The sequence below is a fragment of the Aricia agestis genome, chromosome 16 (assembly GCF_905147365.1).
Source record: "Aricia agestis chromosome 16, ilAriAges1.1, whole genome shotgun sequence".
NCBI lineage: Eukaryota > Metazoa > Arthropoda > Insecta > Lepidoptera > Lycaenidae > Aricia > Aricia agestis.
In genome coordinates this window covers 1,777,378-1,790,663 of record NC_056421.1, presented here as the reverse complement: position 1 = coordinate 1,790,663, position 13,286 = coordinate 1,777,378, and the positions used below count along the sequence as shown (strand labels likewise).

The following is a 13,286-nucleotide window of genomic DNA, read 5'->3' as shown; positions in this document are numbered from 1 at the left end:
CGGTTTCTTCGTTTTAAAATGTTCGTGAGATACATATTTAAATTGCAATCCTGTTTATAAATAACTTAATATTGTAAAAGATAATGTAGATTTAACATCAAACTCATCGCACCTCTATATTATGTGCCTCTATCAGGGTCACCAATCGTTGGGAAAAACGGGGGGTTTTCCAGGACATGTCCTATAGTTTTTGGATTAGCTGGGATATTATCTTTTTAAACTTTGTTCCTCTCTTCGAAAATGCTTATGTTGTGAAGGACTTAAAGTGTTTGTTTTGTAATATTTTAATAACTAGTTAAATTATGTTTAAATAAGTTCATAAAAAATGACGATTTTAAATAATTAATCCAATATATTATGTTATATAATAACTATTGCATTTCTATAGTGACTCCTTAATATCTTTTTTTAAACCAAATCTCCTAGTTTTTTATAGCTTTAAATCGTGCTTTTTTATTTCAAATTCTATTTTTCTAGTTGATGACAACCCTACCATATCATGTATATTGTATGTGTGACGTTACTTGTTATCTTATCAGGTAGAGTCTAGAGATAGCGCGCGCCCTCCAAACGACCTTGCTGACCGACGTAGCCTTTGTTTAGGATGCAATGTTATATACGAATCTGTATCTTTACTGTTTATGTCCTAATAAAATTATTATAATTTATTTTCCGGAAAAATTACATGTATGATGACATGTACACATCCGTTTAAGACAAAACACACTAGGCATAGCCTGTGGGGCGAGTAGAAACAATTTTCCGAAGTGATCATATTAAAAAAAATATATGTTCTTTTTTTAATAAAGTGTTGAGTTCAGTTAGTCTTATAAAAGTTACAGTTTTTCAAAAACTTTAAATTAGATGTTATCCGCAAGTCCGCAAGTATCCGCAAGTATCACTTAGAGGCGGCGTAAGGGTGAATTTGTACTAGCGCAGAGTCGAAGCGAAGCGACGCGAATTCCCAAAAACTGAACACAGAAAATTTAACCTTAACTCCAGAGCGTAACGCATACATTACTTCTGCGAGGCCAATCAGCGTTGGTCGGGCGCATTCACGCGAATTCGCACGGATGCGCGCGCCTTTTCAAATTCTCAGAAGTAATAAAGTGCGTTAACGCTTTGGAGTTTGTTATATTCAGTTTGAGTAATTCGCTTCGATGCGCTTCGACTTTTTGTTCATGAATATTTGGGTATCAAAGGTATTTTTTAAGGATTTACGAGTTTTGATACCCAGATATTCATGAACAAAAAGTTTTTTAAATAAAAGTTTCAGTATCCGTCAACCATCAGGGGGCCTCGCAAGATATATCTTGCCCACATCAAATTTAGGTCTTGCCCCGCCACTGGCAACACTTCATGGCACCGAACACCTTTACCGGGAACCGCATTTTTGTCGGGACCAGCACTCAGCAGGCAGCAGCGTCCTATAGGATGGCGGCAGGGTTCGTACATAGGGGCGGCGAAATTAAAATGGTTATTTACAATGACATTATATTCTTATAATATATAAAAATAAGTCGGGTTTTCCTTCCTGACGCTATAACTCCAGAACGCACGAACCGATTTCCACGGTTTTGCATTCGTTGGAAAGGTCTCGGGCTCCGTGAGGTCTATAGAAAAAAAAAATCAGAAAAAACTTCAAGAGAAAAGCAGGAAAACAGGGAAAATCATTTTATGGCCAAACAACGTTTGCCGGGACAGCTAGTTCATTCATAAAAAATATAAATCCGGCCCTGGGACAAGCGCATAAAATGGAACACCGTAAACTCAGTCGACACTACTCGTTGTTTACAATGTTAGCGAGTACAGTAAAAATATCGATTTCCAGTAACATGACCTCTGTAGCAGTGCTACGCGCGACGTAGCAGCGCTACGAATACACTACGCATAATAATTATTATTATAACCATATTTTTTTTAAAGACTTACTTTTTAAAACTTTTTCTTGTTTTTTTTGAAGCTAAATAAATACTTGTCTCTAGTGTTAATTTAAGACAATGATGCAATATGAACACAAGTGAATTTTTTATCCAAGCACTTTTAATAGTAGTTAATAATGTAGGTTTATCGGCAAGAACAAAACAAATCACTTAAAATTATTGTTTTGGTCTATTTTTAAAAGGAGATACGAAATTATAATTTAAAAATAGAACTGAGACTGGGCTTAACGAAAATTTGAACGTAACCACCATCTCCGATATGGTCTAGTGGCTAGGATACCTGGCTCTCACCCAGGAGGCTCGGGTTCGATTCCCGGTATCGGAAATTTTTTTTTGTGATTTCTATATATATTTTCAAGGTGGTTTATTTTATGTATTTCGTTTTGTTTATTTGCTAAAATATAAACAATTTTAAAATAAAGGCTTCGATTAATTAAAAACTGAATATCCAGTCCATAATATATTTTTACTTTGAAAAGTTCTATGGATATAGTAAAAAGAAACACAGAACGTAGAAACATTTTTTATTTTTAATAAAACTTACATTAATTTCTTTCACACGATTTTAAGAACAATTATTTCGAGCAGATACTAACAACAATTGCTAAATCATTTGTACACTAAAACCATGTTGCTAAAATCCCTCGGCAATCTCACTTGTTCTGTCTACTATAGAAATGACGAACGAGGTATTAAAAATATCCACAGCCGAACATAATATAACCTCCTCCTTTTTTTAAGTCGTTTAAATATTGCCGAAAGATATTGACATCATGGTAGAACTGTTAAGGCAGCTCTTCACGTTGGACCAAGATGGATGGAACTGTTTACCAACATGGGCGCCAGCAGTTGGGTGCCAGGGGGTGCTTGGGAATCTCGGGATCAACAGGAATTATTGAAATAAAAAGCATTTTGTAACCATATTACCATGCCGTACAAGGATAGTTCGTAATGCTTCGGCACTAATGTATTCTGTGGACGTAAATAGTAATAGACAGTCACTGTTGTTCGTAAAAAGTAAAAAGAAAAGAAAACTAAAATCTGCACCCCTTGGAAATTATTTCTGCCGGCGCCTATGTTTACCAACAGCTTGCTACAGCATGTTACTATCAGAGAAGTTCATTCTTAGGCAGATGGCGGACCTACGTAGTTTAGTCGCGTTACGTCACACCCAGCCGACAGATCACAATTAACAATGAATTGACATGATTTCACCATATGAAGTTGGTCTGTCAACTGCCTAGGAATCAATTTCCTCGTTGTTAAAATCTTCTTCGAAAATATGGAATATACCTCTTTATACGTTCGTAATTGCTTAATACAAGCTGTCTAAAGAATACAAAAAAGACTTCTAAGTTCTACCATTACCAGTCAAAGATTAAAATATAATAATTATTATGATATACGAACGTGTAAAATAGGCATAATTATGCACATTTTACATGTCCATAACTCCGTAATCGCTTATCCATCATGGTCCATTGTGGAGAGGCCGAAAACTTAAACCAAACTTACTTTATTCTGTAGTTTACAATTTATTGGTAAAATGGCAGTAGACTTTTTGTCTCCATTTACTCAATGTACACAATCAAGGCCGCACTCAAAGAGATTTAATAAATAAACTCCAAATTATCTTCTCTGGAATCAGAACAACTTTAAACAAATTAGCTATTTTATCAAACTATAAATAAATTCGGCATTGTTACAACCAAACTAACAAGTCACTTCAGTTCAGGCTTACGTCGAAACAAAAAGAGCATAAATAAATTATTACTTTTGTATGTTAGCCAACAACTTAACTACCTTCTAAGTATTATAAAATTATTTATAGTTCGTCTGCGTGGCTTTTAGAAATGATATACTATGTAATTAGTAATAACTTATAAGCTATTTGTTATAATTCACCCGTAGAAAGAGCTCGCCGTATTATAAAAAGAAAATGATTTACATTTAAAATCTTACTATCATATTATCACTTGGCGCTTTTTAAAACCTTTTTATTAAATGTAATGTGGGCATTATTTCCTTTACTATTGTTTCGTAACATTATTTTTTGTTTACTTACTAATTAAAAAAGAGGTATTTTATAAAGTATTAATGCTTTAGATAGGTATTATTTTTAAAATGAAATATTCAAAACCAAAAGAAATTTGAATAGATTGCAAATTCTAAGTATTCTAGCGTCTGCGTCTTTAAAATAACATTGCTGCTAACCATTTTAATTTTGCATCAAAGTATCACTTAGTCTCTGTCGCACTGCGCACAGCATCAAAAAAAAAATTAACCCGGTTAATGTTTGACAGATGACACTGACGTGTTCGGAACGTCAAATTCAAAATTCGGCACACAAGTTCGCGCACTAATCGGATCGTTCCAGCAGCTTTCTCACCAGCCGCCAGTCCTCCATGATATCGGAATCTGGCAGCATGTAGACTATGTAGGGAGGGGAGACTGTCACTTGGCGCTTTCGTTTCTTCCTGCCCCACTCGGGCCCGCAAGACCAGAGGTCGACGGTATGCCGTTCCTCCTCTATCTTCCGGATCTTTTCTAGAATTTCTTCCTTGAGGGACTCGTACGCCAGCCACTTTTCACTCTGCTGACAAAGAAAAGGATGATGTTAGTGAATTCATACTGATATACACACTACACAGTCGATTAGGGTAGGGAAGGGTAGTTGGTATACTAACACAAAGGACGAACAAAACAATAAAGAATTATTGTTTTGTTCGTCCTTCGAATTATAAATAAGCGTTTTGACAATTAATTAACTTTAATTAAAATATGATTATAAGTATCGGGCGTGAAGACGTAACAGATAGACAGAAACACTTTCGCATTCATAATATTAATAAGTATTATCATGCACCATATTCGCTTGCAGATAAAGGGTTTTCCTATTGGAAAAAATTTCAAAATTCAAAATTTTGAATTACATATTTAGTTTGTGGACGCACCCTTACACTTTACATCGAACTGTCACTCTCAGTTTAGTAGACATAACATTTTTATCATGGTGAAGTACACGAACGAACAACTTCTGCAAATCTTAAAAATTTACAACAGAAATTCGGGAGTACTATAATAGATAAGCCGACAACTTTGGAAGAGCTCAGAGCCAAAATTAAACGCGAAACAGCCGAAATGAGTGGCCGAGTCATAGAAAATTGGGTGCAACGAATCGACCGCTGCAAAGGTTCCTGCGGTGGCCATATGAGCGTAGTCGAGTTCCATTCAAAAATATTTTGATTGTACTTCAACCCTATAATAAAATTTTTACCGACTTTCAAAAAGGAGGAGGTTATACGTTCGGCTGTATGTATCTTTTTTTTTTTTTGTATGTTCAACGATAACTCAGCTGTTTGTGATCCGATTTTCAAAATTATTTTTGTATCGTATAGGGTTTAACTCGAATTTGGTACCATGTTCACAAAAGTGGTGATCTGATGATGGTATCCTGGAGGAATCGAGGGGACTCCTTGAAATTTGTATGGGAACATATAGTGATTTCAATTTTTTCTGAAGCATTCGAGGTAAATGCTACCAAAAAGTAAGATTTCGCACCAGGTTATACCCTGGATCTGAAGGTACCCAACAGAACTTTTGAATCCTTATAGATACAGGTTCGGGGATTTCGGCGTTGTTTAAACAACTGAAAGCATAAGCCAATATAACAATTTGATTAATCATCATCATCACAATTATAATTATACCATGGGTCATCACATTATGACCCAACTAGTGGTAATTTTCGTGATATTTTGCATCGAAACAGATGTTTTTGATGATTATTTCGCTGTTTGTGGACCGATTTTCAAAATTCTTGTGTTGTTTTATAGGATATAATCTTGATTTTGTACAATAATTACGAAAGTGGTAAGCTGATGATGGGATCTATGAGCAATCGAGGGAAATCCTTGAAATTTATCAAAAGACTCATAGTGGTTAAAATGTTGTTTCTAGTAACTTAAACATATGTTACGAATAAGAGAAAGTTCATACGAAGGTGTCTCTTGGTCCAAACGCACTGAACAGAACTCCTGAACCTTTAAAGATAAAAGTTTTTAAAATGCAGCATCGCTTGAATAACTGCAAGCATTTACCACAATTTCGCTTACAGTAACATAATGTGAATAGTTAACATTCGTAGTGGTTATTTACGCATAAAGCCTTATCTTGTAGATAACTAAAAAGAGTGAAATTATTATTTTTAACAAAAAATTAAAACAAACTTCCAAGGTAAAAACAATAATAATATGAACTAAAAAGTATTAAATAACTCTTACTCTATAATAGTGCCTTTTTCAGAATTCGTCTAAATCTCAACTATTTCTGTACATACTACAGTCTTCATTACTTTGAAGTCGGTACCAGTCCCAAAAACTCTCGATAAAATTAGCTGGTACTGACTTCAAATAATGAAGACTGTAGTATGTACAGAAATAGTTGAGATTTAGACGAATTCTGAAAAAGGCACTATTATAGAGTAAGAGTTATTTAATACTTTTTAGTTCATATTATTATTGTTTTTACCTTGGAAGTCGGTTTTAATTTTTTGTTAAAAATAATAATTGAAATATCTCAAATAGTTTTCATTTTATTTAGAAAAAAAGTTGTAAAGTCCTTATTGAAAACCCCTTATATTTATCTCTTCATCTCTGTAATCCATATTAATATTATAAATGTGAAAGTACGTCTATCTGTACCCAAACCATAAACCATTGAACCGATTTTGCTAAAATTTGGCTTGGAAATAGTTACATTAGGTCCCGGGAAAGGACATAGGATACTTTTTATCCTGGAAAAATGTACGGTTCTTGCGCGATAAACAAATTTAGGCGCAACGGAGTTGTGGGCCTCATTTAGTACATACTTTATAATTTTACAGAGCTTTTACTCAAAGCGAAGCTTAATATATTAATTAATTAATTAATTAATATATTATAAGGCTTATACAACGTAACACATGAATTAATAAAATTATATCTCTCACATTCCCAAGCACATATTTTATTCTCCTTAATTACATCGTGTTTCCACCTGCGCGTGTGCATCCAACATGGCGGTCTTCCGGGAAACGCGCGCGAGGTCACCGCGCCCGCGCAGCCGCCATCTTGTACAACGGCATTTGTTCGCGCTTCCTTTGTATCGTATTCGTGGAGAGAATGTTATTTAAAATAAATCTCATTGAGGATGTACGTAGCTAATATTTTAATTTTGAATTTCGTATATTTAAACGTTTTTACAAAAAAAAAAAAAATTAAACGTTTCACTTACTTAACTCCAAAATTTTTTCATCGCTTAAACTTTTCGTGGAGTTCCAGGAATATTTCAAGACTAAAATTTGGCAAATCGGTTCAGCCGTTCTCGAGTTTATGGCATCCATTACACGGTGGGTTTTGCTGTCAGTTTTACCACAGTCATGGCTGTAACTGATGGATAACCTACCGTGTAAGAGCGTAACAGACGGTTGCATGAAGTTGATTGACGAAAGTCTGGATATCTTGATTTTTGCTTCATGCAACCCTCAGTCACGAATTTTGAGTGAGTGTTGTCACATCTGACAAAATAGGAAAAAAATTAGAAACGTATACCTTTGAAAATTTTGGCTTTGACTGACATAAAACTGAAGAGAATTGAGTGACAGTCTAATACCATTCGTCAGTCCATCAGTCACCATCAGTCAAACATAATTCATGATTGACGGAATTGACTGTCGCTTGCATGAGCGTGTAATGGATGCCACTAGGCATATAAAGTACAAGCATAGGCACAATAGTCAATGATTATGGTATGCCGAGGCAAAATCATAGTCAAATAAATGCCACGTTGGGATTGTTTGGGGCAATTTTGATATTTCATATAAGTGTGACGTATCATTTATCACGTAGGTAGCCTTTCACTTCTCTCACTTTGAGCATTTAGCTAGCCTAACTGATATGCATCTAAGTCGCCATGGTCGGCTAATACTAATTCATAGAACGTCGAAATACCATTTTATTTATGTTATAGTTGCGTAAAACCTATATTTTAACGCGTAGCTACGACCCACACAAGCTACAGTTACTAACGAAATATATGAACCGAGCTTTTAAAGTCCATGCACTTCAATATGCAGTAGATGATTCACAACATGTTAGAGCCGTTAAAAGTAAAAAAGTTAGGTCTTTAGTTACTTGCATATTATTAAAAAAAAAACATTTAAAATGTAACTAAATAATAAAAAAAAACCCACAAAAAGGTTCTCTCCGGCGGGGAATCGAACCCCGGTCTCCCGCGTGACAGGCGGGGATACTGACCACTATACTACCGAAGACGCTGTTTAATGTAACGAAATTTCAAACTACTTTGTACACCACTGACGTAGTATTGCATAATATATCGCGGCAGAGACGAATTTTATTGGCTTTAATAAGGCTAAAAATACAATTTACGTGGGCGAGAGCTACTAAATATAACGTAGCTACGTAAATAAATGTTGCCTACATCAAATACATTTCATAACGGTTTTAATAGTAGGTTTAAGTACGATTTTATGAATATGGCAATATCATTAAGGTTGCTTATTTTAGGTTTTGATGTTACAAAATTGTAAAAAAATATGTTATTTTATTTTACTATTATAAAATTGAAAGCTGTGTGTTTGAAATGTGGTATCCAGGTATAGAGATACTTAGAGCTCCGAAAAGGTCGAGCTAGTTCCCGAACCGGTGGGCAGTGGTAGGCATCGTGGTTTCGAAGTTCAAAAAGTATATTCTACCTATTTTAAATAAAAATATACTTTATTTTGTATTTATTATTATTTTATAATGATAGCTAGTTTTATCAAGGAAAATGTATACAATTTCCGCAATATAAAAGTTATTAAAATTACTGTGCAACTTTAATAATAATTTTTAAAATGTGTATTATTATTATAAATCATTAATTTAAACTATATTGATTTGTTTCACTGTAACGTCCGAGGTTGGGGACCTGGTGATTTGCACCACAGGCTTCTGGCCTAACTCAAACACCAGCTCCTCACAGACCTATGCAATATGCATGTACTATGCCGATTAAAAATGTTATCTAGCCCTTAAGATTGTTTGTGAGGAAAAATAAAGAATTATTATTAATTACTTAGCTGTATCTTCTGGGGTAGAAACATGTATTATAGTGAAACTACGTAGCTCATATCCGACAATTTTCGCTTCCTTACAGAAATAGCAGACGAGTTATTTCAACAACTTTGCTAAACCACCATCTTTGTGGTACTGTATGTGTGTCTTCTACATCATAGGTCCTAAACTGCTATAATAATATTCAACCTTAGTGTCCCGAAGTAACAAACACCGCGACACTGATAACCGTTATCAGGGTGAGCTGATAAGGTTATCTAACGCCGTATAAGCGACTATTCTGTGGACGGAGATACTGCTTCTTGGACTACTGATATAGCAGAAGTAATTAATACAAATACAAATAATTTATTTTCCAAAAAAATACAATATTATACAACTTCAGATTAAGACTAATCCCCACACTAGGCATAGCCTGTCCTGTGGGGCCAGTAGGAATATTTTCGAGAAATTTATAACTTTTACACTAAAGATAACTATATTAAAACGTTTACAACAAAACTTCAGATTAAGAAAGTTACTAAATTAATATGTTTAAAATTCATTTAAACATATTAATTTAGTACTATCCCTTTTACTAATAAAAAGATCCACACTGTGTAAGAGTCGTTATAGTAATGACGTTACTGATTTGTTCTTGCCTGATATGTTACAAAAGTCATTAGCTTTGTCCACACTGTGCCTTTTTCTGTTCGTCAAGGGCATGCGTTATAGCGTAGTCAACAACTCTCTGACCGTATCCAAAACTACAAAAATGGCAATATTGGCGTTGCGTTCCTTGACGCATTCAATTATTGAATGCGCCAGTAAAGCCGTTTCGGAGGAGTACGCGGCCTAACATTGTGAACGAGAATTTTATATATAAGATAAACAAAAAACAGTCATGAACATAAAGAGCTCTCAATTTGAGGACACTGCTACACAGTGACAGTACGAGGGCGGGATGAGAAGTAACTAGCCTCTGCTATTTAAAATGTTAAAATTAAAAAAATATGTATGTCATTTTTAAATTCGTGTCTTTGGCCACCTGTGTTATAAATTTGAATTTGGTGCCGTGAAAATTTTATTGATTTTTTATCATTTGAAAATAAATTTCGTCAACTATTGAATATGGATAAAATTGAACAAAGAGCGGTGATAAAGTTTCCTCATATGTCCCCTATATCCCCTTGATATAGGGGAGAGATATCTATGATGAATTAAAATATGTTTTGGGTGAATCTGCTTCTTCTTATGCCACAATAAAAAATTGGGTAGTTGAGTTTAAACGCGGTTCAAAACGCGAGTCAAAGATGAAGCCGCCCTAGACGTCCAAAAAGCGTCACAACTCCGGAAATGATCGTGAAAGTACATGTTATGGTTTTAGCAGACCGACGATTGAAGTGATCTGAAATAGCAGACACTGTAGGTATCTCAAAAGGACGGATACAACATAACCCAAGTGAGGAATTAAATATGAAAAAGTTACCGGCCCGTTAAGTGCCGCAATTACTTAAGCACGATTAAAAATGAATTAAAGAAAATCAATGAATTAAAGTATGATTTGCTGCCCCACCCACCTTATTTGCCTGATCTAGCGCCATCAGACTTCTATTTATTCTCTAAGCTCAAAACTTTTTTGAGCGGACAGAAATTTGCCACAAATGATGAAGTCATAGCCGCTGTAGAGGAGTATTTTGTTGATTTTGAAGGCTTCGAAAAAAATCATTTTATAGAAGGCATTACTGCTTTAGAATTAAGATAGAGTAAGTGCATAGAGATTCACAGAGACTATATCGAATAATAAAATTAATTTTATCATGGAAAGTTAAGTGTAGAAGTTAGTTTTAGAGGTTAGTTACTTATCATCCCACCCTCGTACAATTTACTGGGCCTTTATCATGAGCTCTTAAATCCATTCTCTTTACGTCCTTATACTGACTGTATAAGGACGTAAAGTGAATGGATTTAAGAGCTCATGATAGAGGCGCTGTGCTGTTAAGTAATTATTGTAATAATCTGCTAGGTGGGCACATAACGCTATGAATGTGTTTCTCTATAAGCATGAGTAGTTATATTATATTGTAATTTCCGACGTTCACCCACGCGCGAACACGGCGCCGATTGCTTGGTCGGCCGACTTGGCAGAAATCCGAATCGTGTAAAATTTTCCGTTCAAAAATCTATCGCTGTGAATGGAAAACCTTGCGAGAACAATCGGCCGGCTGTTGTCTAGTCTGCGCACTCACCACCAACCTAACTGTTAAGTTGGCGTAGTGTGCGCGCTAACAGCCCAACCCGATCAAACTATCGGCCGATAACAATTCTGCAGTCTGCGGGGGCTCTTTATGACCACTAGTATTAACCGTACTATCAGAAAGGTTGATTCATAGGCAATCTGGCAGACCTATATTGGTCGCCTTGTGTCAGACCCATCCGACATATCACAGCCAGAGTAAACAGAACTAATAACGAGTAGGCCGACTCAGTAGAGATCATTGAATTGACATAATCCGACCAATTGACGTAGGTTCGTCAACTGCCTATGAATCAATTTCCTCGATGGTACAGAGAGTATTTGGCGACTGAATATTACTGAGTCACTGTTGCACAACAGAATATACGTTTTCGATGATATCACCAGATTCTGATCTTGTAATGTCTTTTTTTTTTATGAAATAAGGGGGCAAACGAGCAAACGGGTCACGTGATGGAAAACAACTTCCATCGCCCATGGACACTCGCAGCATCAGAAGAGCTGCAAGTGCGTTGCCGACCTTTTAAGAGGGAATAGGGTAATAGGGGAGGGTAGGGAAGGGAAGGGAATAGTTGAGAGTAGGGAAGGGAATAGGGTAGGGGTTAGGGGATTGGGCCTCCGGTAAACTCACTCACTCGGCGAAACACAGCGCAAGCGCTGTTTCACGCCGGTTTTCTGTGAGAACGTGGTATTCATCCGGCCGAGCCGGCCCATTCGTGCCGAAGCATGGTCTTTAATGTTGTGTCACCCATGGGCCATGAAGATGTTATACTCGGAAAATTATAATATGTTTAGCTGTATGCACTCCTAAAATTATGTTCTATATATAAGGATATATCCTTTTCCCGACAACAGAAAATTTATTTGTTTGCATCGATAAGGTGCCAAAATTTCAACAACTTTTGTTGTGCACGAATATAGGGTTTACCTTGAAGAAAGATGTAATAAGTATACTAATTTTTAGTAAATTTGTAGTAAATTTTCTTTTGAAAATACGGTACAACTTTCGATTTTTTCTTCATTAAATGAACGTTTTTTTTAACTTTTTAATAAAACTTCCTAGTAAATGTTTTACCTTTGATGATATCTTCAAACCAAGACGTCGTCGGTTGCAGACGTAGTCCTACAAAGTATTTTATTAACATTAACTTGTAACTTGTAACTCCAGTATTAAGTATATGAGTCACAGTAAGTTTTCTCGGAAACATTTCTGTCAACGCACAGGCTAAAAATTTTCCTTGAATTCATAAGGGTTCTACAAGTACGAAGAACTCTTTGTAATTTTACTTTAAATATATTATAACGGGCTTTGCAAAGGAAAAATAATGTTTTTTAGGGTTCCGTACCTCAAAAGGAAAAAACGGAACCCTTATAGGATCACTTTGTTGTCCGTCTGTCCGTCCGTCCGTCTGTCAAGACCCTTTTTCTCAGGAACGCGTGGAGGTATGAAGCTGAAATTTATATCAATTACTCAGGTCTACTGTCCCTTGAAGCTGTGAAAAAATCAAACTTCTAAGCCAACGCAATCAAAAGATACAGCCGTTTATGCCGCAAATTTTCGACACTTGCAAGGGAATCAAAACCTACAGGGTGCTTCCCGTGAACTCAGAATCTTGAAATTTGGTACGAAGCAACGTCTTATAGCATAGATAAAGGAAAAATTACGAAAACCATAAATTTTTAGTTACATCACATAATATATTTTTTTTAATAATTTTAAACTTACTACCCATTTCCTCATAAACGCGTAGAGGTATTAAATTGAAATTCATACCAAATACTCAGGTCTATAATACCTTTAAGCTGTCGGAACCCTCGGTGCGCGAGTCCGACTCGCACTTGTTTGTTTTTTATTTAATTTGTTGCCAGGTTTTTTTTTCCATTCGGGGAAGAGTACGGAGTTAAGTTTGACGCATAGACTTAATATATACTGTCGTAAGGTTTATGGTTTGACGTATTACTACAACATAGGTCAAAACATCTATCACA

General features: G+C 35.5%; 1 protein-coding gene and 2 non-coding genes across 4 annotated transcripts in view; 1 reads left to right on the top strand and 2 right to left on the bottom strand.

Moving 5' to 3' along the window:
- Positions 1–2,196: 2,196 nt before the first annotated feature.
- Trnae-cuc lies at positions 2,197–2,268 on the top strand. The gene has a single exon. It is a non-coding gene; the product is annotated as a tRNA-Glu (tRNA).
- Positions 2,269–4,046: 1,778 nt separating this feature from the next.
- Positions 4,047–13,286, bottom strand: part of LOC121734798 (breast cancer metastasis-suppressor 1-like protein) — a 101,195-nt gene continuing 91,955 nt past the window's right edge. The window contains exon 4 of one of the 2 annotated variants that reach the window (XM_042125414.1): positions 4,047–4,539. In XM_042125414.1, the coding sequence (XP_041981348.1) occupies positions 4,303–4,539 (237 nt within the window). In that variant the 3' untranslated portion in view covers positions 4,047–4,302. The remainder of the gene's footprint in view (positions 4,540–13,286) is intronic. The other variant, XM_042125415.1, reaches the window with a different exon arrangement.
- On the bottom strand, positions 8,185–8,256 carry Trnad-guc. Its single transcript has one exon. It is a non-coding gene; the product is annotated as a tRNA-Asp (tRNA).